This window comes from Sus scrofa, chromosome 5 (assembly GCF_000003025.6).
Source record: "Sus scrofa isolate TJ Tabasco breed Duroc chromosome 5, Sscrofa11.1, whole genome shotgun sequence".
NCBI lineage: Eukaryota > Metazoa > Chordata > Mammalia > Artiodactyla > Suidae > Sus > Sus scrofa.
In genome coordinates, this window is record NC_010447.5 from 15,569,601 (window position 1) to 15,593,972 (window position 24,372).

A 24,372-nucleotide genomic window follows, 5' to 3' on the forward strand; every position below is an offset into this window, starting at 1 on the left:
GCTCCTTGCAATCAGGGACCTGGCTCAGAGGTCTTTGTGTATTCAGGACCTAACACAGTACCAAGCACAGAGCACAGGCTCAGCTAAGTGTTGAAGAATAGAGGAAAAAGAACCATTACGAAGGTCTTGGAGAGATGGTGTTGGACCTTTCTGCTGCTCTACGCCTGGAGCTCTGTAACTTACTAGCCCTGAGACTTTCAGCTTATAATTCCTTATCTGTACAACATGATATTATCTCGCATTTTTATTCCTTAAAGTAAATAGGGAGCCTCTCAACTTCACCACTTGGTGGGAGTTAAATCTCCAAAGAAGTAACTTTGGGGTCCTGTGAAAAGCCCATGTACGCCCATGAGGGCAGGGGTTTCGGGGAGTCTGTCTGCTTTTTTCTTTTCCCCAACTGCTGTCTGCCCAGTGCTTGGAACAGTTCCTGGCATGTAACAGGTGCTCAATAAATCGCTGTTGAATGAGTGAGTTAAAATGAAAAATAGCTACACATCGAGTAAAAAACGCTTTGTGAAGTGCAACGATACCCCTATATTCGGAATGAATCTTGGGTCCAGCCCCTGGTCCTGGGAGCGGGCGCGCGGGATCCAGTCGGTCGGAGCGCCGCGGACGCGCCAGCCTAGCAGCGAAGGCCGGGAAACTGCGGGAGGTGGTCTGGAGGCGGCCGGCGGGAAGGGAGGGCAGGCGGGAGAGTCGTGGGCGCCGGCCGAGGGGCCGGACCCGCGCTGGGGAGGTGGGCGGCCCCGGGGCGGCAGCCCGCAGGCGGTCCGGGGGAGCCAGGAGCCCGGAGCAGGCGCGCCACGCCCCCCGGTGGGCGGACCCCGGAGCCGGCGGCGCGGGGGCGGGGCCTGGCTCTCCGTGCCGGGGGCGGGGCTGGGCCTGGGCGCTCCGGGCCGGTGGGGGACCTAGCTGGTCGGCGGGAGCGACCGGAGCCCGGGCCACCAAGGGGTGCGACCCCCCACTGGCCCCGCCTTCCCGGCTGCGGCCGGGCCAATCAGAGCGGCTTTTACTGGCGGGTGGGACCAGCCGGCCCAGCTGCTCGGAGGCTCTGGCATGGTAACGTCCCCGCGCGGGGGTGGAGGGGCCCGGGGCGGTCCCATAGCGCCCCCGGCTGCCCGGGCCCGGACCCGGGGCCCGGGGAGGCCGTCGGGGGTACCTAGGACTCCGGGGTAGAACAGGGGGATTGGGGGGGTTAGGGAGAGGAGCCTGGGAGGGGGGAGGGGGCGGGGATTTGGGGGAGAAGGGGCGGGGGAGGCCATGATGGAGGATGGCGGGGGGTTGGGGGCTGAGGGGAACTAGAGTTGCGCGACTGGGTGAGGAGGAGGAAGGGATGCAGGGTAGGTTTGTGGAGAAATGTCGGGGAGGAAGAGAGGGGCGAGAGAAATGTGGGAACCGCGGGACTAGGGGAAAGCTGGGGGCCACAGTTTCCCCTCTTGCGATATTTGGCCTGCGACATGCCCCTTCCCCAGACTCAGTGCTTGGACCCTTCGGAAGCCCTGGATGCCCCATAAGACCTCTTGGAGACCCCCTCCTTCATTTCCCCACATTGTCTCCTGAGGTGAGGAGGGGGCATCGTCTCCTGAGGAAAGAGAGGCTTCCGGCCCCCACCCAGTGCTGGACAAGTCAAGAAATGGAAGGGCAGAGGCCCCTCGGTCCCAACCCTGGCTCTGCAGTCCACAAACTGTGTAACATCTCTGTGTGACCTTGGGCAAGTCACTACTTTTCTTTGGGCCTTAGATTTCCCATCGATTTAAGTTAAAAAAAAAAAAAAAAAAGGAAGATGCATGAAAATGACATCCCAGGTCCCTTCCTGCTCCCAAATGGGATGATTCTTGAGGGGAGAGTTCAGGAGAATGGGTTCTAGGATGTGGGGAAGCAAAGGAAAGAAGGTTGAACGTGGAGGCAGGCCTTCAGCTGGGGCTGCAGAAAATCCCCAGGGAGGTGGGGGGATGGGAGGCACAAAGCAGGGCTGGGGCAGGCTAGCCAGCGCCTCTGGAATCCTGTTGGAGGGATGGGGAAACTCTTTAAGGAGGAGGTTGAGTCCTAACCCAGGAAAGATGACCAGAAAACATTCTGTTCATCAGCTGGAGAGTGATGAGGAGACGGCAGGATCAGAGAGAAGCAATGGAAGATATTTTCTAGAGTCTTTGGGAGCAGGAGGAATAATCAGGCTGGTACAGGGGAGTGGGGACTAGGCCAATCTGGAAAACATGGAAGGAGAGGCTGATGCTGTCTAGGGCAGCTGCAGAAAGGCAGCAAGTAGAAAATAGGCTACAGGGGAGTCAACCAGTCTCTCAGACTCCCTTGTACTTTTCTCTTTGATGATGGCTACTTCTTTCTGGGAGATGTGCCTTCCAGCCTTCATTTTCCAACACATATCCCTTTAGGGAGTGAGTCACACCAAGCCAGTCTTGCAGTCACCTGGCTGGCTGAGGATTTCAGGATTGTGTGAGAGTTGGGGTGGAAAGAAAACTTAGAGCAGTGAATTTGAATGTAAGAAATACCTGTGGCACCATCCTGCTTGCTGGGAGACTGCTTTGTGGAGTAGTTGAAAGCACAGGCTTTGGGGTCAGACTGCTTGGATTCCACAATTGCCTCTGCCATTTAATCTCCTAGAACCTTGGTCAAGTTCCTTGATCCCTCTGAGCCTCAGTTTCTTTATCTACAAAATGGGAGTAATAACCTCTAAGATAGTTGCAAGGATTAAATGAGTGTTTGGCATGGTATCTGGCTCATAATAAGCACTCAGTAAATATTAGCTATTAACTGTTTTTTCCCCTCTGTTTTCTTCCTTCTGTCTCTCCATTCTTCTCCTTTTGTTCTTCTTCTGAGTCTTTAGTCCTGCGATGTCCCTCACATGTGGAGGTTGAGAAGAATAGAATTGATTGTATCTTGAGGGGGTGGGGGAGTCCTTCCACTGGCCCCAGTGAACACCTGATCAAATGATCAGCTTTCTCTTCATTGTCTGTCCTCAGCCCACGCATGTGTTTTTGTTCCAGGGAAGACAAATGATCTGCTTCTCTATTAGCCCCCTTTCTTATATCCCTCTGTCACAGGAGGTACTGCTTCAGATTCTCACCCAGAAGTGTAATGAGACCTGAAGTTGTATAGGCAACAAGTGAGATGGTGGCAGGAGTGTTTCTTTCAGGAAGGAAAGTATGCACATCGCACAGGGGAGGCTTAAGGAAGGGAGGACCTTGGAAATTCCATAGTAATTCATATTTATGCCATTGCTCTGTTCTCTGTGGTGAATTGTCCAAAACAGACTAGTATCTGGACCCTGGCCAAGGGGCTCCATTCCAAGCTCAAGATGGTCATATACATTTTTTTTTAATTGGTTAGGTTTCCCCATGCTAGTATTTGGTTTCAGATCTCTTTCCCCAGCCACGCAGACCTTTGCCAGACTGCCTCTCTCATCACGGTCAACATTTATCTGGAGAATTTTAACAAATGTACTTGGGTACATGTGTACACACAGACACACTTTGTCTGTTGTAGGATACTGCAGTATGCAAAAATAAGGTTAGGGATGGGTCTGCATTTTATCACAGCACTTTGTGTGCACCGCCCTGACTAGCCATTCAGAGGAAGCTTAAAAGGGATCCCTGTATGCAGGGAACTACCCACCTGAGTGGGGTGACAGGCGGTCGCATGTGAAACAGCTAGCACACATCTGCAGAGTAGCATGTCACTCTGTACAAAGTAGTGCAGAATTTATCCTGAGGGGACACAGGTAGGAGTGTGTGTATGTGTGGAGGGTAGTTATAAAGGCGACCTGAAGGTGTGGATATTGGATCATCTTGAACAAAATGAGAGACAGCAGAATTAAAGGAACACATAGAGTAATCTAAGAGTTCTGTGCAAAGAGGAGGAGGGAAGCCATCGAGTCAGGATGAGTCAGGAAGAGTGTGGGATGGGTCTTGTTTAAAGGCTTGAATGTTGGATGAGAGATTTTGTGGGGTGGGCAATAGGGAGCCACTACCGGTTCTTTTTTTTTTTTTTTTTTTTTGTATTTTCTAGGGCAGCACCTGTGGCATATGGAGGTTCTCAGGCCAGGGTCTAACTGGAGCTATAGCCGCCAGCCTACGCCACAGCCACAGCCACGCAGGATCCAAGCCGCATCTCCGACCCACACCACAACTCACAGCAACGCCAGATCTGTAATCCACTGAGCGAGGCCAGGGTTTGAACCCACAACCTCATGGTTCCTAGTCAGATTCGTTAACCACTGAGCCATGACGGGAACTCCAAGCCACTACTGGTTCTTGAGCAATAAACTGTTGGAACCTTCCTGGTGTAACCACATGAGTGGCAGGGGATATGCTAGAATGAAAAAAACAGACCTACTTCCTATGGCAGGGACTGTGTTTTTAAGGGAATAGATCTGGAAGGCAGATTGGATCCAGTCCTGATTCTGTTTCTAACCAGCAGTGGGACCTGGAGCCAGTTATTCCCCCATCTGAAAAAAAGGGGACTGCCTAGGGTGGCTGCCAGAATCCCCTCCAGCTCTGCCTTTCTGTGTTCCCTGAATAACCACTAGGCTTTATCAGTGGTTTTGTGGGACCTTCCAAGACCATTCAGGCCTTAAGGCAACAAATACTGTGTGTGATGGGGATGGTGAGGAAAAGCAAAGTCCCTGTTAGTGGAGGTAGCAGATATTCCATTGTTTCTAAGACATTTTAACATTTCTGAAGTCAAGATGCCTCTTAAAATCAACAGAGAATCATAATTTAATTAGCTTTTATTTATTTTTGGGGGTCATTTTAGGGCCACACCATGGCATATGGAGGTTCCCAGGCTGGGGGTCGAATCAGAGCTGTAGCCACTGGCCTACACCACAGCCATAGCAACGCCAGATCCTTAACCCCCTGAGCGAGGCCAGGGATGGGGATCCTTAACCCCCTGAGCGAGGCCAGGGATGGAACCTGCATCCTCATGGATACTAGTCAGATTTGTTTCCGCTGAGCCACAGCAGGAACTCTAGTAGCATGTGTTTTTTATTAGTGTCCCATAAAATAATAATTCTATTAGAATTGTACAGATAACTAAAATTCCAGTGGATAATTGCTGAAGGGGCAGGGAAGAGAGGGCTCTGATGAGGCGGCTGGCTTGGGAGAAAGGCTTTCCCGAGGACATGGTGGCTGCCAGATGCGAAGGTTATGTCGGCCAGGTGTGTGGGGTTGGAGGGAGGATGGCCCCAGGAAAGGTGGCTGTTTGAGGTGGGAAGATAGAGAGCAGGTGCTCAGCGTGGGTGAGGAAGGCAAGGCAGGTGGGGAGCGAATCCGCCACAGCCTCCCAGGCCCTGGGCACGGGCTTTGGTTTTTATCTTAGGAACAGTGGGAAGCTATTAAAGGGTTTTAAGCAGGGGAGTAACATGGCCTGCAGTTGGCGTGGATGTGGGGAGACCAGGCCATGACTGTAGGTCAGGAGAAAAAAGACGGGTGGTAAGTGAGGAGGAAATGGAAATCAGGAAGTCTTTGGGAGGTCAAATGAATAGGACTTACTGATGTATTGGCAAGGGAGGTGTGGTGAGTGACACGTTTCTTTCTTCAACAACTCTGTGGATGGTGGCACCAGTCTCTGAGCCGGGTGACCCTGGAGCCTGGCAGGCACCAAAGATGGTCGTGTAGCATCTGGGAGGTTAGAGAGGATTCTCAGGCAGCTTGGGTGGGAAACTGTGGCGCAGAGAAGTGTTGATTGGTTGCTGACTTCCCGCACTGAAGACAGTTTTAGGGGCAGGAACAGGTCTGATTACAGGGCTTAAGCGTAGTTGAACCCCGAGAAAAGGTGATTCAGGTTGGAGTAGTTTGACTTACCCCCTCTCTTCTCGGGGCAAGATGGGTGGGAAGAGAGGAAGGACAGATGTTGCTAAAGGTAAAGATTAGAGAGGTGTTTTGTTATTTTGTTTTTTTTTGTTTTTTTTTTTTAGGGCCACACCCACGCCATGTGGAAGTTCCCAGGTTAGGGGTCAAATCGGCTGTAGCCGCTGGCCTACACCACAGCCACAGCAACGCGGGATCCCAGCTGTGTCTGTGACCACAGCTCACCGCAATGCTGGGTCCCTAACCCATTGAGCGAGGCCAGGGATCAAACCTGCGTCCTCATGGATACTAGTCGGGTTTGTTAACTGCTGAGCCACGACGGGAACTCCTAGAGAGTGTTTTTAAATGCTGAGCCTTCTCACCATAGGAATAATTGGAAAAGTAGGGAAATTGGGCAGCATTGAGCCAGCTCCCACCTTTCCATGGAACTCTTCCGTACCACCCCTCACCTTTCAAGCAAAAAGGAAGAAGGGCAGGGCCTTTTAGCTGCATCTCTGTGCCCTGGTTTCCTTAAAAAAATTTTTTTAATGGATAGATGTAGTCACGTGGGTGCATATTCAAAGGGCGTACAGTGAGCATTCTTTCCATCTCTGTCCCCCTGCTCATTTCTTGTGTGTCATCTTTTATCTCTGATTTCTATACACGTGGTAAAACATTGCTGCACTTTGCTTTTTTTGTGTGTCTGTATCTTAGAGATTATTCCTATCAAGACACTGAGCCTCTTCATTTTTTTTATAACTGCATAGTATTCCATTTTATGTTTGTGTCAAATGTCATAGTTCCTTACTTATGGATATTTAGGCTGATTGCTGTCTTCTGTTTTTAAGAATAATGTTGATCTAAAAGCCTTGTACGGACATGTGAGGCTGTCTCTATCTACAGAATGAAGTTTTAGAATCGGAAGATTCTATGTAAAGATTCTTTATTTGTTCACTCATTCACTTAATATTTGTTGAGTACCCATTATGTGCCAGACACTGTGGCAGGTACCAGGAATCCAGCTTTCAGCAAGTCAGATACAATCTTTGCCTTCATGGAATGTTACTACTCTCTGGTAAGAGGAAACACATATCCCAGCAAACATAATAATTACAAAAATGTATACATGAGGAAACTAAAAAGGGGATGAGATAGAGGCTAAATTGGAGGTGCTTTAAATAGAGTCTTGAAGGCTTCTTAGAACAAGCTGAGAACTAAGGGATGGAATGTGACTGGCCATTAGGTGTAGGACAGGGAGACCTAGGTTGTTCGAAGCCTCATCCGCTGGGATGTGAGTGCAGAATCCACTGGGGAGGCAGTGGCCACTGGGAGGGGGTGCAGGCAATAGAGCTAAAGAGAAGAGGGAGGCGATTGGGAAGGGAAGATGTCAAAGAGTGAGTGAGTGACTGAAGAGGAGGCCAGTTAGAGGAAGGGACTGGTAGTGGAGAGGAGAGTTAGGGAAACTAGTACTTAGGGAGGACTAGTGACTATGTTTAGATGGCTTTGGGTTGAATCTCTGTAACAGTGAATTCAGGTAGGCAAACAGGAAAAGAGGGCCACTTCCTCCTGAGTATTTTGGGCCCGGGAGACCTGCGTTTGACTGGTTTGAGGGAAGCACAGCCTTGCCCACAGGCAGGAGAGGGGATGAAAAGCCTTGGGACAGCCCGTCTGTGCCCATAGTAGGGCCTCCTCCATCTTTTCTTGGCTTTGGCAAAATGGAAACTTCCAAAATAAAGATGGCATTGAAAGAGCTCAGCCAGCTGGCTCTGGGCTGGCGGGAGAGAGAACGGACCTATGCAGGGCTCAGAGCTGGAGGTGGGCAGGAACCTGGGCTTGGAGACCCTTCCTCTGAACTTTGTGCTCCTTTTTCATCCTTACCCCTCTGCTTCCCTTCTGCAAAAGCCCATCTCTTTGCCCATCTTGGGTCCTATGACTTTTCTCTCCCTCAACAGTCGGTTCCCGATTCTGGTCCCCGGCCCCCAGCAGCGCCTGCCCCCTTCCCACCGGGGCCCCCCATGATGCCACCACCCTTCGTAAGTTTTATGTCTTTCCCTGGGCTTGGCTTTTCCAGCCTGCACCCCCAACTCCCTCGTCCCTAGCACTGCTGCATCGCCAGCACGGTTTTGGTGGAATGCCTTCTTCTGCTGCCCTTGGAAGAGGGGTGGTTTTGCTTGGGCATTGGGGTGGGAGGAGCTGTGGTTAAGCTCTCAGTCCATAACGTTGACAATCCCCCCCGCCTTGTCTTTTTGTCCTTGGGACACACAGGGGCTGGGGGAAGGAGAAGGGGACGGGAGCAGACCCCGTTAGTGCAAGGGCAGGACGGGGCTGTCTTTCTCTCTCACTACTCCTTGTCTGTATTCTTTAAATACGCCACAAAGTCAGGCTGGAATGGCAACTGGTGGTCATTGAGCTGGGAAAAAAAGGGGTAGGAGGCAGGGGACTGGGCGATTTGGGGACTGAACACCTGCCTCTGGCGCTGCATCTGAGAGGCCTCTTGAGGGAGAATGGCTGGAGCGGTGGGGTCCTCCAGTCGCGGTCTGGTGGCAGTTCCACTTCCCTCTTCCCTCTCCCCTCCCTGCCTCTGAAGAACCCGTGTGCTTGCCGTCATACCCAGAGGACCCCCTGTTATCCATCTCAGTGGTGAGAAGGGAGGCAGTTTGATGTCTCTCAGACTAAAACCATGGAATTGTCTCCGAGCCAGGGTGGAGGGTCGGGACGGGAGATGAGTGGCTGTTTCCTGACAGGTGCAAAGCCATGTCTTCTCTGCTTAGTATCCCTTCCTTTCCTCATTTCCAGATGCCCCCTCCAGGAATCCCCCCACCTTTTCCTCCAATGGGGCTCCCCCCCATGAGTCAGAGACCACCAGCCATCCCCCCCATGCCGCCTGGCATCATGCCCCCAATGCTTCCACCGATGGGGGCGCCACCACCACTCACACAGGTAATCCTCTTCCCTGCCCTCAGCAAACCCTGTCATATAGCTGGGGGTAGAGATGAGAGTGGATTTCTGGACTTTTTTTTTTTTTTTTTTTTTGTCTTTTTGTCCTTTTTAGGGCTGCACCCTTGGCATATGGAGGTTCCCAGGCTAGGGGTCAAATCTGAGCTATAGCCACAGGCCTACGCCACAGCCACAGCAACGCCAGGGCTGAGCTGCATCTGCGACCTACACCACAGCTCATAGCAACACTGGATCCTCAACCCGCTGAGCTAGGCCAAGGATTGAACCCACAACCTCATGGTTCCTAGTCGTTTCTGCTTCGCCATGATGGGAACTCCTTTTTTTTTCTTTTTAAAGGCTGCACCTGCAGCATATGGAGGTTCCCAGGCTAGGGGTCTAATCAGAGCTGTTGCTGCCAGCCTACGCCAGAGCCACAGCAATGCAGGATCCGAGCCACAGCAATGCAGGATCCGAGCCACATCTGCGACCTACACCACAGCTCACAGCAACGCCAGATCCTTAACCCACTGAGCAAGGCCAGGGATCGAACCCACAACCTCATGGTTCTTAGATTCATTTCCGCTGTGCCACGATGGGAACTGCCGGATTTCTGGACTTTAGAAGCTGGGGAGGGGAGGGAGGGGACTGGGGGCCAGGCCTGTGTGGATTTGCTTGCCGACTGCCTGGAGGACACTCTCAGGCTTGGCCGAGAACCCAGAGCCAGGGGATTGTCTGAGGAGGCACAAACATGAGGGTCATGGACCCAGTGGGTTCTCTCAGGACCCTTCACAGTCTGTGCCTGCCTTCACCTCGGTAGCTAGTTTTTGTCTTCTTTGCATCCACAGATACCAGGAATGGTACCTCCCATGATGCCGGGAATGCTGATGCCAGCAGTGCCTGTCACTGCAGCGGTAAGCACTGGGCAAGGAGCAGGAGTGGGCTCTGCCCAGCAGCGTTGTGGGTCTGACTTGGAGTCCAGGGACGTGGCCTCTACTCTTTCCCTCTTCTCGTCGCCTCTATCCTGGGCCCAGCAGTACTCCCCACACGGCGTCCTCCTCTCCAGCCACACACTCGGCTCTTCTAGTTTCTCACTTGTCCCTAAAGGCATGTACACCTCTCTTGCTGCTCCCCGCGTGGCGCCCAGCTCCCTGAAGGAACACAGCCATGCCAGGCATGCTCACCCTCACACAGTTAGCACTGTGGACACCTGAATACAATTTCCTCTTCACATCTCCTTTGTCTCTGGAGGAAGCAGCAGTACCTGGGGATCTCGCTGTACCTTCTTATGCTGTTGCTCAGTGTAGTAGAGTCTGGGTAGGATGTGGCATTTGGTATTCACTGTGCAAGAGATGGGCCGTGGAGGTTGACTCAACAAAATACTCTCACTTGAGGAAAACGAAGAAAGGAGCTGCTGTGCAAGTTCCTCCTGGGGTCCCAGAGCCCCGGCACCAGAGGGTGGGGGGAGCCTGTTAGGAAACAGAGATCCCTGGGAGCAGGACACATGGATCCTGGCCTGGCCTGCTTCTCCATCCCCCATGGCCTGGGTCTTGGGGGCCACTGGGCTTGGCCCCAACCCTTCCCCCTCCTCTTTCTTCGGCAGACGGCTCCGGGTGCGGACACCGCCAGCTGTGAGTCTTCTGGGGGCCTGCTCCCCCCAGGCTCGGAGGTTGTGGGGGGAGTGGGGACCATGGACTAGAGCCCATCCTGGATCGTGCCTGTTGGGGTGCCAGGGAGCCTGGGATGTTGATGGGACCAGGGATATTTATTGGGGCTGGAATAAGGGAGGAATAGGTGGGGATAAGATAGGGGTTGGAGCAAGGACTTAACCTGTTTCCTTTGGCTTCTTTTCTAGCTGCTGTGCCTGGGACTGGCCCTCCGGTGAGTTCTTTCAGCTCAGGGGTCTCTGGGTAGAAAGGCTGAAAGTGGAGGGCTGATGGTTAAAATCTTTGGGGTGAAGAGGAGATGCTTCGGGCCAGGGGCCTTGACCACCCTTCTGTGCCCCCACCCCCAGAGGGCCCTGTGGAGTGAGCATGTGGCCCCCGATGGGCGCATCTACTACTACAATGCTGACGACAAGCAGTCCGTGTGGGAGAAGCCCAGCGTGCTCAAGTCCAAGGCAGAGGTCCTGAGCAAGGCTTTCTGGCCCTTTCAGCTGCCCTGACCCTTCTGAGTTCTTGGCTTCCCCTGAGTCTCTAACTACACACACGGTTCCTCTGATTCCAAGACCCCGGAGTACTCCCCAACCTCCCTAGGATCTCAGGAAGTCCACCTTCCCCTGTGTGTGACCAGGCCAGGTGGTAGCTAAACACTCCTGTGTCCCCTACTCCCGGGTCCCCTTAGCTCCCCCAGCTGTGTCTGGAAGGCATGCCCAGCCCACTGATGTTCCCTGGCCCATCCTCTTGCAGCTCCTGCTGTCCCAGTGTCCCTGGAAAGAGTACAAGTCGGACACAGGCAAACCTTACTACTATAACAACCAGAGTAAGGAGTCCCGCTGGACCCGGCCCAAGGACCTGGATGACCTGGAGGGTGAGGAGGGGGTGGGCGCAGGCAGGGGCTGTGGGGCGTGGCCCTTGCTGCCCTTATAACCATGTTATCCTTTCCTCTTGCAGCTCTAGTCAAACAGGAGGCTGCAGGGTGAGTGATGTGGCTACCTTGCCTACCTATCCGTCCGTACTTGGGGCCACCTGAGGGCTGGCAGTGGCCTCTCCCCATGAGCTCCACTCTGTGGGAGGAAGAGCCAGCTCTAGGGAGTGGTCTTCCTGTGGAGTGGTCTCCTCTGGCCCCAGTCCTTCATAGGCTAGAGCCCAGCCAGCCCCTGAGCGCCTCTGTCCCTGCTCTGCTGGACACTGCCCTTCCTGCTCACCTGTAGGAAACAGCCGCAGCAGCCGCAGAGCCTACAGCCCCAGCCTCCTCAGCCGCAGCCCGACCCCCCGCCTGTGCCTCCTGGCTCCACCTTGGTGCCCACAGGCCTCCTAGAACCTGAGCCAGGTGGGAGTGAAGATTGCAATGTGTCAGAGGCTGGCCAGCCCCTGGAGCAGGGCTTCCTGCAGCAGCCGGAGGAGGGCCCCAGCAGGTGAGGGCTGCCCCCACCCAGTGGCATTCCCGTGTTGGCCTCCGGCTCCCATCTAGGCTCTACCCTTGACCTCTGCCAAGGTTTTCAGGAAGGGTGTGAGGATCTGGGCGTGACCTCTGAAGAATAGAAAAGGGCTGCCCTGGGGAGCAAGGGAAGGGTGTCCTGGTCACACAGGGCACTGAAAATTAGGGCCTGGGGGACACCATGGCTGAGTCCCCTTTGCCCCTCAGTTCTGCTGGACAGCATCAGCCACCACAGCAGGAGGAAGAGGAATCCAAGTCAGAACCAGAGAGGTCTGGCCTCAGTTGGAGCAACCGGGAGAAGGCAAAGCAGGCCTTCAAAGAGCTGCTGCGAGACAAGGTGCTGAGGGCGGGGCCCCCAGGGTAGGCCTGGAGAGGGCGGGAGGTGGGCAGGCCCCGTGACCCCCCCACCTGCTCCATTCCAGGCTGTCCCCTCCAACGCTTCGTGGGAACAGGCCATGAAGATGGTGGTCACTGACCCCCGTTACAGGTAGGCCTGGGCAGGCACCCCAGACCCTGTTCATGAGAGCACTTGAGCCAGGGACTCCCTGGGAAACCCCGGGGGGCCGAGGGAGGAGAGTGATAGATGGGTGGGCGTGTGGGGGAAGGGAAGCAGGAGGGCCTCCAGGAAAAGGAGGGCAGAGGGACCTGACGGGAGACATTCAATAAATGCTTGTTGAATTGAATTGGTTTGAATTGAATTAATTGGGCAAAGAGCGGGCTGGGTAGGGCAGAGGCCTGACTGCGACTTGAGAAGCCCAGAGCACAGGGGCCCAGTGTTAGCAGGGCCTTGGAGCCCTGTCTCATTCCCTCACTGCTCCGCCCCACCCCACATCCTGGAGACCTGTCTTGCCGCCCTGTCCCTTGGAGCCCCTACAGCCTGCTGCATCCATGCATGGACCCCCCAGTCGGTTCTGTGAGACTAGCCCCCAGTGCGCCACGACGCTGCAGGGTGGGCCTTGCGGTGCAGGTCAGGCTGACGCCTCTGTGCCCACTCCCACCCTGTCCACCGCAGTGCCTTGCCCAAACTGAGCGAGAAAAAGCAGGCATTCAATGCCTACAAGGCGCAGCGGGAGAAGGAGGAGAAGGAAGAGGCTCGGCTAAGAGCCAAGGAGGCCAAGCAGACCCTGCAGCATTTCCTGGAGCAGCACGAGCGCATGACCTCCACCACCCGCTACCGGTCAGGGGGCCGGGCTGGGCTGGGGCCTGGGAACCCTGAGAACCTGTGGGCCCAGCCTCGCTTCTCTGCCTGCCTACCCACGGCCCCTGTGCTCCACAGGCGGGCAGAACAGACCTTCGGGGAGCTAGAGGTCTGGGCTGTGGTCCCCGAGAGGGATCGAAAAGAGGTTTATGACGATGTCCTCTTCTTCCTGGCCAAGAAGGAGAAGGTAACAGTCACCGGGCTGACTCCACCTCGTCGTAGACCCTCTGTGTTTTTGCTCCCTTGTGGACTCTGGCCATTCACTGCTCGTGGCCCCAGGGTCCCAGCTCCTTACTCAGGAGCTGGTGTGGCTCTTGCATGTCCCGATATGCTCTGGGCCTTCACCTCCGAGTGTAGGAGGACAGCAAGGTCTCTGCGGGCTTGGTCTGTGACCTGGGCTCCTTCCCCTTTCCAGGGACAGGAGCCTGGCCGTCCTGAGTTCCCTAGCTACCTTCCTTTCCCCAAGTGCTCCCCTGCCCAGGCCCACTTGAGTAGCCGCGGCCTGTCCTGTCTCACCCTGACCCTGTGGCTCCCTAGGAACAGGCCAAGCAGCTCCGGCGCCGCAACATCCAGGCCCTGAAGAGCATCCTAGATGGGATGAGTAGCGTCAACTTCCAAACCACGTGGTCCCAGGCCCAGCAGTACCTCATGGATAACCCCAGCTTTGCTCAGGACCATCAGCTGCAGAGTAAGCCTGGGTCTCCACCCCCTCTCATCCCTTCCTGTTCCCTCAGTGACCCCCAGCACCTGGCTCCCACCACTCCCTGCACCTCCTGCCCTCCTGGACATCTAGGAGTCCCCAGCACTCAGCCTCAGAACCTCTCTGGACTCCTCAGGACACTCTCCCTCCCTCCCTCGGGGGCCCACTGTTGACTGGGGCATTGTGTGCCTTTGGAGGAAGAGCACTGGGGTAGGAATCAGAAGACCCGGAGATGATTTTAATAGCTCATGTGAATATGATGGTAAATTGCCAAGGGACCTGGGGCCTTAAGTGGTCACACATGGTGCAGTAAACTGCCATTGGCCTACAACCACGGCGGTGTCTTCTCATGTTCACCCTTTGAAGTTGCATCAACACCTGATTGGGTCCTATTTCCATAAAAAGTAAAACCTCTGATCCTGAGGTAACTGGTTGCGTATGATGACCGCTAGTAACCAAATTCGCAAGAGTTGAATGTTCATTAGTTTTTTTCATACCATCCATGACCCTGCTCAAGAACTGCCGTTCCAGCAGCCTCTCCCGCAGAGCCCCCTGCTGCCCCAACCCCTCCACCCTGGGTGTCCTCGACACCTACAGGGGCAGTATCTTCAAAGCCCTGGGAGTGCTGGGTCTAGAGGGGTGTCCCTCTGGCGCGGTGCCCGCTGAGCCTCCTCCCCGCGTTAGACATGGACAAAGAAGATGCGCTGATCTGCTTTGAGGAGCACATCCGAGCTTTGGAGAGGGAGGAGGAAGAGGAGCGGGAGCGGGCCCGGCTTCGGGAGCGGCGCCAGCAGCGCAAGAACCGAGAGGCCTTCCAGGTATCTTGGCCACCCTCCCGACCTGAGCTTAGCTCTGCCCTAGACCGTCGCCTCTTCACCCGGGCCCTGTCCCTTCTCGGCCAGGCCCAGTCCTGTGCCAGCTCCTTAAGGCCTCTCTGTGCCTGCAGTTTGCTCCTGCTGTGTCCCCTCAGCTCTGGGCCGGGCTCCTCTAGGGCCAGCAGAGAGAACCCTCAAAGCCTGGCTTCCACGGCTAGGCCAAGTCTTTCCCTTCGGTGGGGAGCCGAACAGGCCTGGCTAGCTTGTCCCCCAGCTTGGAGGTGGCATTAGTGCTGGTAGTGGTGGGGGTTCCTTAGCTGTAACACATTTGGAAAGCTGAAACCAAGTCATGGCAAGATAATGCTGCAGACAAGGTTCCTTTTCTTTGGCTCCTCGTCCTGCTCATTCTCGTTTTAGGTCGGCCCCTTTGTGTTCACACTCCATCTTCTCACATTGTCTGTACCTCCTCATCTCTGCCTCCCTTGCCTGCATTTCCTCAGTCTGGGCTGTCCCTGCCCTCCCCGCCATCCCCTCTGTCCCTCCCCAGTCTTCGGCTCTGCCTCCCTCCCCTTCTCACTCTCCCTGTAACTGGCCTCTCCCTGCTCAGACCTTCCTGGATGAGCTGCACGAGACAGGGCAGCTGCACTCTATGTCCACCTGGATGGAGCTGTACCCAGCAGTCAGCACTGATGTCCGCTTTGCCAACATGCTGGGCCAGCCGGGTAAGGCAGCCAGGCACCCCCTCTCGTGGCCTGGCTTCCTCCCCTGCCAGCCTCTCTGCACGCCCACTCCTTGGTCCTGTCCTCGACCCCACCCCTAGGCCTTGGGAAGCTGCCGCCCGCCAGGCCCCCCTCCCTCCCTCCCCCGCAGGCTCCACCCCTCTGGACTTGTTCAAGTTCTACGTGGAGGAGTTGAAGGCACGATTCCATGATGAGAAGAAGATCATTAAGGACATCCTTAAGGTGAGGGAGGCCTGGGGTCGTGGGTGGTTGCAGGCTGGGTGCAGGGCGGGCGTCCAGGACAGGACTCCCTTCTAAGTCCTGTTGTGCTGAAGCGTTTTGCCCCGCATTTTGCTGGGCTCAAGGGATAGCTACTGTCATCTTTTACTGTGCACTGGGGACACAGAAATGAGGAAGATCCAGTTCGAGCTCTGGTCTCAGTAGGAAGATAGACGTGACAGTGGCTGTGGAGTGGGGCGAGTGCTCTTAGAGAGGCGAGAGTCGGAGGAGTTGCCATTTGAACTGCGCCTCTTAGAAGGAGTAGGCGGGGGAGGGTGGATGTCCTGGGCACAGGCTACTACAGGAGCAAAGGCCCAGGGGTTGGCAGGGCACGGCGCGATTGAGGGGCAAGAAGCACAGCTCATCGTAAACTGGTAGCCCCCAGATATGTTCCCTCCTGTACAGTGTTTTAGAAAAATCTGGATTTTTTTGCTAACTTTAAAATCAAGAGATTACAGTTAAAATCTAGATCTCAGCTTCTCTCGGAAGTTTGCATTACCTAGCGGCACTAGGCTGCTCTTGGAGGCATTCAGTGGACGTGAGCTCAGATGCTAGTGCCTTCTAGAAGGGGCACGTCATCCTTATCGCTCCCTATCACCTCCCTGACATGGGAGCGAGGTTACTTGCTGTTTACTGTCATGTGTGCACATTGAATTCTCAGTATCCACGTCTATCAAAGGGGAAAAGTGAGTGATGGACCAGGCGAGCCCTGTTTCAGAAAAGGATAAAGAGAAGCCTTTTTCTCTGGAAACGAGCATTCTGATGCGTTTGAGGCCGCAGCATAGCACAGTGGTTGGGAGCAGGGCTGGAAGGCTGTGGGGGTAAAAGTCCAGCACGCCACTTACAGGTGTGTGGCCTCGAGCAGGTTACTGAAAAATGGGGAGCATTCCCCCAGACTGCACCTTGTTACCAGGGGGAGTGACTTGGTACCTGAGGTGAGGAGGATCTGAGAATTAAGCTAGAAATGTCCCACTCCACACACATTTCTTTGAAGCCCTGTGTTTTGCCTCAAAAATTCATGCAGGTGTTGCATTTTAATACCATAATAATTCTCCGTTTAACATAGACTTAATATTTTAAAATTGCTTACCATTAGGTAAGAGGTATCTTACTGTCCTGTGGCTTCCTCTATTTCTCTGGAACCACATGCCCCAGTTGGGAAGGAGAACCCTGTATGTAAAATCCCTTGAATGCTAAAATAAGGCATTTGGGTTTTTATCTTGTAAGTAATGGGGAGCAAGGGAGTGATATGATCGGCTGATGTCTTGGAAAAGCCTGAGTGATGCTGTAGAGCCGCGCTCACAGCCAGGATGCTTGTGTGCTTAGAGACGGGGGCGGGGGGCAGGAAGATAGGACTTAAGGATTCTAGAAGTGATAGTGGCCAGTGGCTCATAAATTCTGGGCTTGTGTCATGCTCTTCTGACTCACCCCCAGAGTGAGTCATGGCCCCTGCTGTTGGGGCCATTTGGTGGGAAAGTCTGGGCAGCCCTGGACTCTCCAGGCAGGGTTAGAAGCATGGGGGGTGAGCAAGGAGACCAGGTGGGAGCTGCTGCCGTGATCCAGGTGGGAGTGAGCTCGGGGGGGTGCAGTGGGGATGGCTGGTGAGCAGAGCCGTGGTGTTCCGGCTGTTCCTGAAACTCCTAGGTTTCCCCAGAGGTGCCTTGGGCTGAGCGGGTGTTGGGGGTGCGGTGGGGGGAGGGCCTCATCCTCCCTCCTCTACGGTCAGTTGCAACAGCATTGTTTCTCTTTTATACATTGAGGTTCTACATAAGATTTTTATTGAAATAGATGTTTTTGCTGTTTAAAAAAAAAAAAAATGAAAGTTTAAAACCAGTAGGCTAGAGTCACTCAGAGGTAGAATTGACAGGTTTTTGTGTGTGTGAAATCCAGGGAAGAAAGGAGTCAGAGATGTGGGAGTGGATTGATGGCACCATTGATAAGGATTAGGTGGGAAGAACAGGGCTGGAGAAAATAGGAATTCCATTTGTGGAATTTTTCTCAAAAGCAACCTAGGGCAGGGAAGAATAAAGCAAATACCAGGTTTTAAATAGGATAATCAGGAGTTCTCTAGTGGCACAGCGGGTTAAGGATCTGATGTCACTGTAGTGGCTCAGGTTGCAGCTGTGGCACGGGTTCCATCCCTGGCCTGTAAACTTACACATAATGCAGGCATGGCCAAAAATATAATAAGATGATCATATAAAGTAGAAATATCTAATTCCAGGAGAGCCAAATTTTATCAGACACTTTGAGCTGCAGAGAGGCTGGTACTGCTGACAGGCTTGTGGGTGTTCTGTCCTTGCTGAGTCCTGTCTCTCCACACCTCCTGAGAAAGAATCTTCTTTAAACAGCTCCCCTTCTGTTCCTTCCTGTGGAAGGCCGCTGAGCCCAGGAGTCCCTGTGGCCATCCACCAGCCAGGCAGACTGTGATAGCTCCTTACATCCTTTAGGATAATACAGAGTCCTGGACTTGGAACAGCTGGGAGCCAGAAGATCCAGGCCTGGGGGATGCATAGGAGTGGGTGTGGGGCGTGGGGCTCATGGCAAACAAGGATCTTAGGATCTGCTGAATTTGAAGTGTCTGTGAAATATCCAGTCTCTCATGGGTCTGAAAATCAGCAGAGGGGCAGAGGGACAGGGAGGTTGCTCGGGACAGTGTGGATTGAAAAGACAAACTGCTGTCCTCAGGGGAACAAGCACGCACAGGAGAGGTAAAAGAGGTCAGAGGGACAGGAGGGGACCCTGGAGAGGAGGGCACTGAAGAAGGGAACAGCTGATTGCTGGGCACCAGAAGAGCAAGGACAGAGAGGGGGGTCCCTGGAGTTGACTCTCAGGACATGAGCAACCTCTAGGAGAGCAGTGTCCGTGAAGACAGTGGAGTGTGTGTAGCACAGGCTTTAGAGGTGGTAACTCCTGGCTATTCATTGAGACTTCAGCAAGGTTTTTTGTTTTTTTTTTGTTTTTTTTTGTCTTTTTGCCTTTTTGCCTTTTCTTGAGCCGCTCCCGTGGCATGTGGAGGTTCCCAGGCTAGGGGTCTAATCACCGGCCAATCCAGAGCCACAGCAGCACGGGATCCGAGCTGCGTCTTCAACCCACACCACAGCTCACAGCAACACCAAATCCTTAACCCACTGAGCAAGGCCAGGGATCGAACCCGCAACCTCATGGTTCTTAGTCGGATTCATTAACCAGTGCGCCACAACGGGAACTCTGAGACCTCAGCAAGTTGTATAAAGTCTCTGAGCCTCAGTTTCCTCCTCTGTAAAGTAGGGATAATATGTGTGAAGGTCATGAGATTTAAATAATATTTGTAGTGTCTTGCTTATGATAGGCCAATAAATGTTTTCCTTTGTGCTGCATTTAAAGATTTTGAAACAAAGGTGAAGCAGCAGAGGTTGTAAGCTTGAAGGTGAGAGCAGGGTGGAAAGGGTGTTCCAGGTTAAGTGAAGTGTGTACTTGGTGGAAGGAGCCAGTGAAGGGGTGAGACTGAAGTTCGCAATTCCCTAAGCGAGAGAGATTGGTGTGTTTTGAGGAGAAGGGCTGGAGAGCACGGGTGGAGGAAGTCCGCTCAGGAGAAGCAGGACGAATCTGCCGCTGCCATCAGCAGGAAGGCCAGAGCAGTGCAGAGCTGAGACAGGGAGAGGACGGGGATCTGGGCCTGCGCCCCAGACTTCAGACTCCAGGGGCTTCACTTTCCACTGAGTCGTCCGGGGCCAAGTGAGTCCTTTTCCAGGCTTCTGCTTCATGGGGCTGCTGTGGTGCTTTTACAATGGGAGGTGTTTTTAGTATCGTTCGGGAATTGCACACCTCATGGCCTCTATTTCTCGTGGACTGAGTGATCCAGATGAGTGTAGTGCTTAAAAGTAGGGGCTTTGTTGTTGGAAAGACCTGGGATAGAATTCTCATTCAGCTGTGTATTAGCCTCGAAGGCCTTGGGCAAGTGCTTTAGTTCTTCTAAACCTTGTTTTTTCCTTCCACGTAAAATTAGGAGACTAGGACCCGTGCTTCAATTCACATTTGTGAGGATTAAATGAGATAGTTGAAGCACTCAGCATGGTACCTGGGACATAGTGAGCACAGCCAAAGGGTGGAACCTGCAGATGCAAGGAAGTTACTGAGCAGTAGTTGGACCCAGCAGGCATTCAAGCTTTAAGCCAAGGGGACAGAGAATTATGAGAAACTCGGGCATCAGACAGGGCACACACACCCCTTGCACCCCCTCCCCATGACCCAGCCTCTTCCTCCCAGTTCCCTGTGACAACCAAGCCGGGGGGGCCCAGGAGGCTTAATTGTTAGATGGTGAGGACTTGGATGACTTAGCCTCCGAAGTTACATCCCAGTCCTGGGGATCCCTGCCAGGGGGTGGGAGGGGGCCACTTGAGCATCCCTGCAGTCTGACCCCTCTGCCTGCCCTGGAGGCCAGCCAGCTCCAGGCCTCAGGCCTGTGGTGTCCCCTGCTTCATGCACTGCTGTGCCCACAGGACCGGGGCTTCTGCGTGGAAGTGAACACAGCCTTTGAGGACTTCGCCCACGTCATAAGCTTTGACAAGAGGGCTGCTGCGCTGGATGCAGGCAACATCAAGCTGACTTTCAATAGTGTGAGGGGCCGCGCGGGGTGGGGCTGTAGCCAGGGCTCCGTTCTCGAACTCATCCCTCGGTCTTGTTCCATTCCTTCTCACTCACCGCCCCGGTGTGACTCTGCCCCAGTGCCGGGGATGACAGTAGGAGCCCAGACTCCAATTTCCCACCTTTTGAGGTTTGTCTGAGTGCGTGGGGGCCTGCCCTCCTGGGTGACCCTGTCCTGTCTGCCCTCAGCTGCTGGAAAAAGCAGAGGCACGGGAGAGAGAGCGGGAGAAGGAGGAGGCACGCAGGCTGCGGCGCAGGGAAGCTGCCTTTCGAAGCATGCTGAGGCAGGCTGTGCCTGCTCTGGAGCTGGGCACTGCCTGGGAAGAGGTCAGGACTGCGGCCTGGCACCACACACCACCCCCTCAGTCCTGAGGGCAGCAGTGCTTCTCCACCACTGGGGGCCCACCCCCCTCATAGCACGGCTCGGGGCCAACTCCGGCTCCCTTCCTTCCTCTGCCCCAGCCCTGCCCTGTGCTCATGGCAGCATCCATGCCGTGCTGGGGCCGGTCTGATCAGCAGTGCTCTCCTGTTCAAGGTCCGTGAGCGCTTTGTGTGCGACTCAGCCTTTGAGCAGATCACCCTGGAGTCGGAGAGGATCCGGCTCTTCCGGGAGTTCCTGCAGGTACTGGAGGTGAGCCAGAGCTTTGAGTTCTCTGCACCTGCCCCAGCTCTTCAACACCCAAGGCCAGCTTAAGGGAAATCCTGGTGACCTCCACCCTTTGGGTTCCCCTTTCTGGAACAGCCAGGGAAGGGGAGGTCTTAGGGTGCCTGGCAGAAGCCCAAGAGCTGAGCGTTCGAGGATGGGGCCAGACTAGATTTTAGGATGTAGGGTCCCTCCTGTGGCTAAACTGGTGCCTTCTTCACTCCTCCGTCTGCCTTCACCAGACTGAATGCCAGCACCTCCACACCAAAGGCCGAAAACACGGCAGAAAGAGCAAGAAGCACCATCGCAAGCGTTCGCACTCGCCTTCAGTGAGTTGGCGGGTAGAAAGGATGGGAGGTGAGGCTGGACTGTCTGGGGAAATGAGAACCCCTTTCCTTGCTTCTCCCCTACATCACCTTCCCCGGAGGGGGATCTGAGGATTCCTTTGGCCCTGGAGCCTCCTTCTCCATCCCCAGTTCCCAGCCCTGAGGGCTTCTGGAGCCCAGAGAACCTCTGTGCCAACCCACATCTGCTGCTCTCCCCAGGGCTCCGAGTCAGAAGAGGAGGAGCTGCCCCCACCATCTCTCCGGCCCCCCAGGCGGAGGCGGCGGAACCCCTCAGAGTCGGGCTCCGAGCCCTCTTCCTCACTTGATTCTGTTGAAAGTGGGGGTGCTGCCCTTGGAGGACGGGGTTCCCCATCCTCACGCCTTCTCCTTGGATCAGGTAAGGAATCGGGAGCTGGAGAGGAGGCCTTTGGGGGAGCTCCCCCGCTCCCCTGCCACCGAGGGTAGAGTGGGTTGGGAGGGCTGGGCTGCACCTGTCAGAGTGAGAACGTCCCATCCCTGCCCGGGCAGGAGACCAGGAGCAGGAAGGCGAGCTGGACTGAGACGTCCTCAGACAGGTCCCTGGCTGCGAAGAAGGAGCAGAGAACAGGACGAGGCCTCCTTCTCCCGTGGGACTTAGTGGGGATTTTTCTGTCTCCAGATCATGGTCTTCGCAAAGCCAAGAAACCAAAAAAGAAAACCAAGAAGAGAAGACACAAGTCGGTGCGTAGCGAAGGAGCGTCCGTTCACGGCCCTGCTGTGTTAGGAGACGTCTTCGCCCGCCTCCCGGCCTGTCCTTCACGGGAACTGACGAGGCGGGCTCTGGGCTCTTACAGAACAGTCCCGAGAGCGAGACAGACCCTGAGGAGAAAGCTGGCAAGGAGAGTGATGAGAAAGAACCAGAACAGGACAAGGACAGGGACCTCCGGCGGGCAGAGCTCCCTAACCGCTCCCCAGGCTTTGGAATCAAGAAGGAGAAGGTGAGAGGCAGGCGTCCGACCCCAGCCCAGTCAGCGCTCTGCCCAGGCCTCCGCAGCCCTCAGGGGAGGCCATGGGTGAGCTGTGCCTTTGCTCCACCAGACGGGCTGGGACACGTCGGAAAGTGAGCTGAGCGAGGGAGAGCTGGAAAGACGGCGGCGGACACTCCTGCAGCAACTAGATGACCACCAGTGACCCAACGAGCCCCCCTGCCCCGTCAGTGTGAGGTTGTGGCCTAGGTCACCCTCACCGTCCACTCCAGACTTCTTCCTTAGTCGGGTCTGTGTCCAGTTTTCCTCAAGTAACCCCAACCCCAACACACCGCAGCCAGCACCTCCCCAGGTTGCTCGTGGTGTTCAAGGTCCCCCACTTCCCGGACAACTAGTGCAGTCCTTGCCCTCAGCCCCAGATCAGAGATTGGTGGTGGATGCCGTGTGGGGAGGGTGGTGCCAGTAGATAAAATGTGAGGAGGGGCCTCTAGGAAGAGTGACAGGCCGGTGGACACAGCCTGGGTGGCAGAGGGCGGGGTCCCTACCCGCTAGCGTCAGTGCCTGCTCCTGCCTGCCCAGGCCCTTGGGCTTCCACCACTCCTTCCTCCAGCCCCAGGGCCTAGTGTATGTGTGTTCTGTTTTGCTTTTGTTTTTTAAATAACAGTATTTATAAAGTGACGAGTGGCTCTTTTGTCTGCACTGTGTGCTACTGGGACAGGCTGGGGACTGGACAGGTGCACACACAGCCAGCAGAGGGCACTACTGGCTCACGGCAGGCCTGCCTCCCTTTGTGTGGTTGGAGCCCACCTAGCCAAGTTCTCCCTCCCCAGGCTTCTGCTCACCTCCCCGATGCAGATGGCAGCTCTGCCCAGCCTCCTTTCTGTCCCTGGGCTCCTGTCCGGCTAAATGGCCACCTTAGCCCCCCGCCACTCAGAAAGAGGAGACAGAGTCAGGCCTGGTGTTTCAAGCCTTTGTTGAGAGAAAGAAGGTCTGGGGTTTATGTACAAGAGAGAAGGGAAATGGTACATGTACAAAAAGGAGTAGGCCCCTGTATTTCCTTCTAGGGGCTGAGAAGAAGCTGGCAGGAGACTGAGAAAATAGTCAGCTAAGACCACCATGACCCTGCCCCCTGCCCCAAAAAACTAGCCAAGGCAAGGAGGCGAGGGTGCTGTTGGCACACCCCTTCTCTGTCTTGAGGTTGGGGCAGAGAAAACTACCTCATGCCCACCTCGGCAAGGACAGGGTCAGCCTAGGATGCAAAGGGCCAAGGGCAGGGAGCGTGGCCTCTCCTCTCCCCTTATCACTAGGGCATAGCCGTATAGGCCTAGGCTTAGGAGAACCCTGCTCCTGGAAGAAGATGGTCTGAGATTAGCAGGGTCCCAGGGCTCCCTAAGCTTGGACACTTCTAGCTCACAGCTGACCACTGGGCTGCAACAAGGAAAAGGTAAAAGGAGTAATTGCTTTCCCTCTTGTTCCTCTGGCTCAAGTGATGGAGGGCCTAGGTGCCCCTGCATAGCCTAAAGCTGGAAGTGTTTTCCAGCACTGAGCTGATGCTTGAGGAAATGAAGACCTTGGGAGCAAAGTGCAGTACTGGAGGCACCAGAGAGGCGCTAGGCCCCAAAAGACCTAGTGCCCACAGTGGCGGCAAGATGCAGCTTTGAGAGCTGGTAGACACTGGGAGGAGAGCAGCAGAGCTTTCTGCTGGGCCCTTGGCCATTCCAGGGCTTCAGGTCCACTGGTTGGACCTGCAGGACTCAGAGCTGAAGTGCTTCTGCCTCCAAGAGGGTCTCAGTGAGGGCCTGGAGCCCGAGGCGGGCCAGTGGGTGGTGCAGCACTCCTGGCTTGGTGGCAGACGACAAGGGGCTGGTGGTGGAGGCCTGTGGGAAGGACAGAAGGCTGTGAACAGGCAGGGAGGCAGGGCCAGGCCCAACCTCTGTAGGCCCAGCCCCACAGGTAGGGTCAGCGAGGAGCTGGCCATGAGGCCAATGAGGGAGAAGACTAAAGAGAGGCTGGAGGGCATGGTCAGGGAGATTTCTGGCGTGGGCTCGGCATGTTCAGAGGAACAGAGGAGGGTACTGGAGGCCGGAAGACTGGATATCAGAAAACAGAGGACAAGAGTCATCTGATGCCCCTGGGTAGAAGCCCGGGCCCAGGGCATCTCAGCCTCGGCTGTCAGAGGTGGCCTGGTCCTGCCTGTTCTGGCAGCTCCCTTCCCCTGGGTCTTAGTAGAAGCCAGGACAGCATTAGTGGGAGAGAGCTCACTT

At 55.0% G+C, this 24,372-nt stretch overlaps 3 protein-coding genes across 21 annotated transcripts in view; 1 reads left to right on the forward strand and 2 right to left on the reverse strand.

The window, feature by feature from the left end:
• FAM186B (family with sequence similarity 186 member B) overlaps positions 1-1,058 on the reverse strand; it is a 28,658-nt gene extending 27,600 nt beyond the window's left edge. The window contains exons 1-2 of the mRNA XM_021091213.1: positions 966-1,058; positions 531-912 (exon numbers count right to left, since the gene is read on the reverse strand). Of these exons, the coding sequence (XP_020946872.1) occupies positions 531-912; positions 966-1,058 (475 nt within the window). The remainder of the gene's footprint in view (positions 1-530; positions 913-965) is intronic.
• On the forward strand, positions 540-23,540 carry PRPF40B (pre-mRNA processing factor 40 homolog B). Of its 7 annotated transcripts, XM_021091620.1 has the most exons (26): positions 847-1,059; positions 7,757-7,837; positions 8,601-8,744; positions 9,587-9,652; positions 10,342-10,369; positions 10,594-10,619; positions 10,753-10,863; positions 11,147-11,267; positions 11,351-11,375; positions 11,611-11,814; positions 12,045-12,174; positions 12,260-12,324; positions 12,850-13,014; positions 13,114-13,222; positions 13,573-13,723; positions 14,420-14,553; positions 15,158-15,272; positions 15,421-15,512; positions 20,030-20,146; positions 20,364-20,501; positions 20,710-20,805; positions 21,060-21,146; positions 21,363-21,540; positions 21,802-21,863; positions 21,977-22,120; positions 22,221-23,540. In XM_021091620.1, exons 1-26 carry the CDS (start codon positions 1,057-1,059, stop codon positions 22,311-22,313), a joined length of 2,685 nt encoding a protein of 894 aa, XP_020947279.1. In that variant the 5' UTR covers positions 847-1,056; the 3' UTR covers positions 22,314-23,540. The 7 variants fall into 7 exon arrangements, with proteins under 7 accessions (XP_020947277.1, XP_020947278.1, XP_020947284.1 ...); XM_021091618.1 differs by having other exon boundaries at positions 540-1,059; positions 21,802-22,120; XM_021091619.1 differs by having other exon boundaries at positions 540-1,059; positions 11,147-11,219; positions 21,802-22,120.
• Positions 23,065-24,372, reverse strand: part of FMNL3 (formin like 3) — a 53,395-nt gene continuing 52,087 nt past the window's right edge. For 7 of the 13 annotated variants that reach the window (XM_021091608.1, XM_021091613.1, XM_021091614.1 and 4 more), the window contains one exon: positions 23,083-23,985. Coding sequence is in view for 5 of the 13 variants with exons in the window: in XM_021091615.1 (XP_020947274.1) it covers positions 23,897-23,985 (89 nt within the window). In the remaining 8 variants the exon portion in view is untranslated. Of the gene's footprint in view, positions 23,986-24,372 lie in introns of all 13 variants that reach the window. The other 6 variants (XM_021091615.1, XM_021091610.1, XM_021091616.1 and 3 more) reach the window with 1 other exon arrangement.

Excerpts from the sequence above, each read along its gene's own strand:
- PRPF40B (XM_021091618.1), top strand. Across the intron at positions 7,838-8,600 it reads CCATGATGCCACCACCCTTC|ATGCCCCCTCCAGGAATCCC; the intron begins GTAAGTTTTATG and ends CCTCATTTCCAG. Across the intron at positions 20,502-20,709 it reads TGGGCACTGCCTGGGAAGAG|GTCCGTGAGCGCTTTGTGTG; the intron begins GTCAGGACTGCG and ends CTCCTGTTCAAG.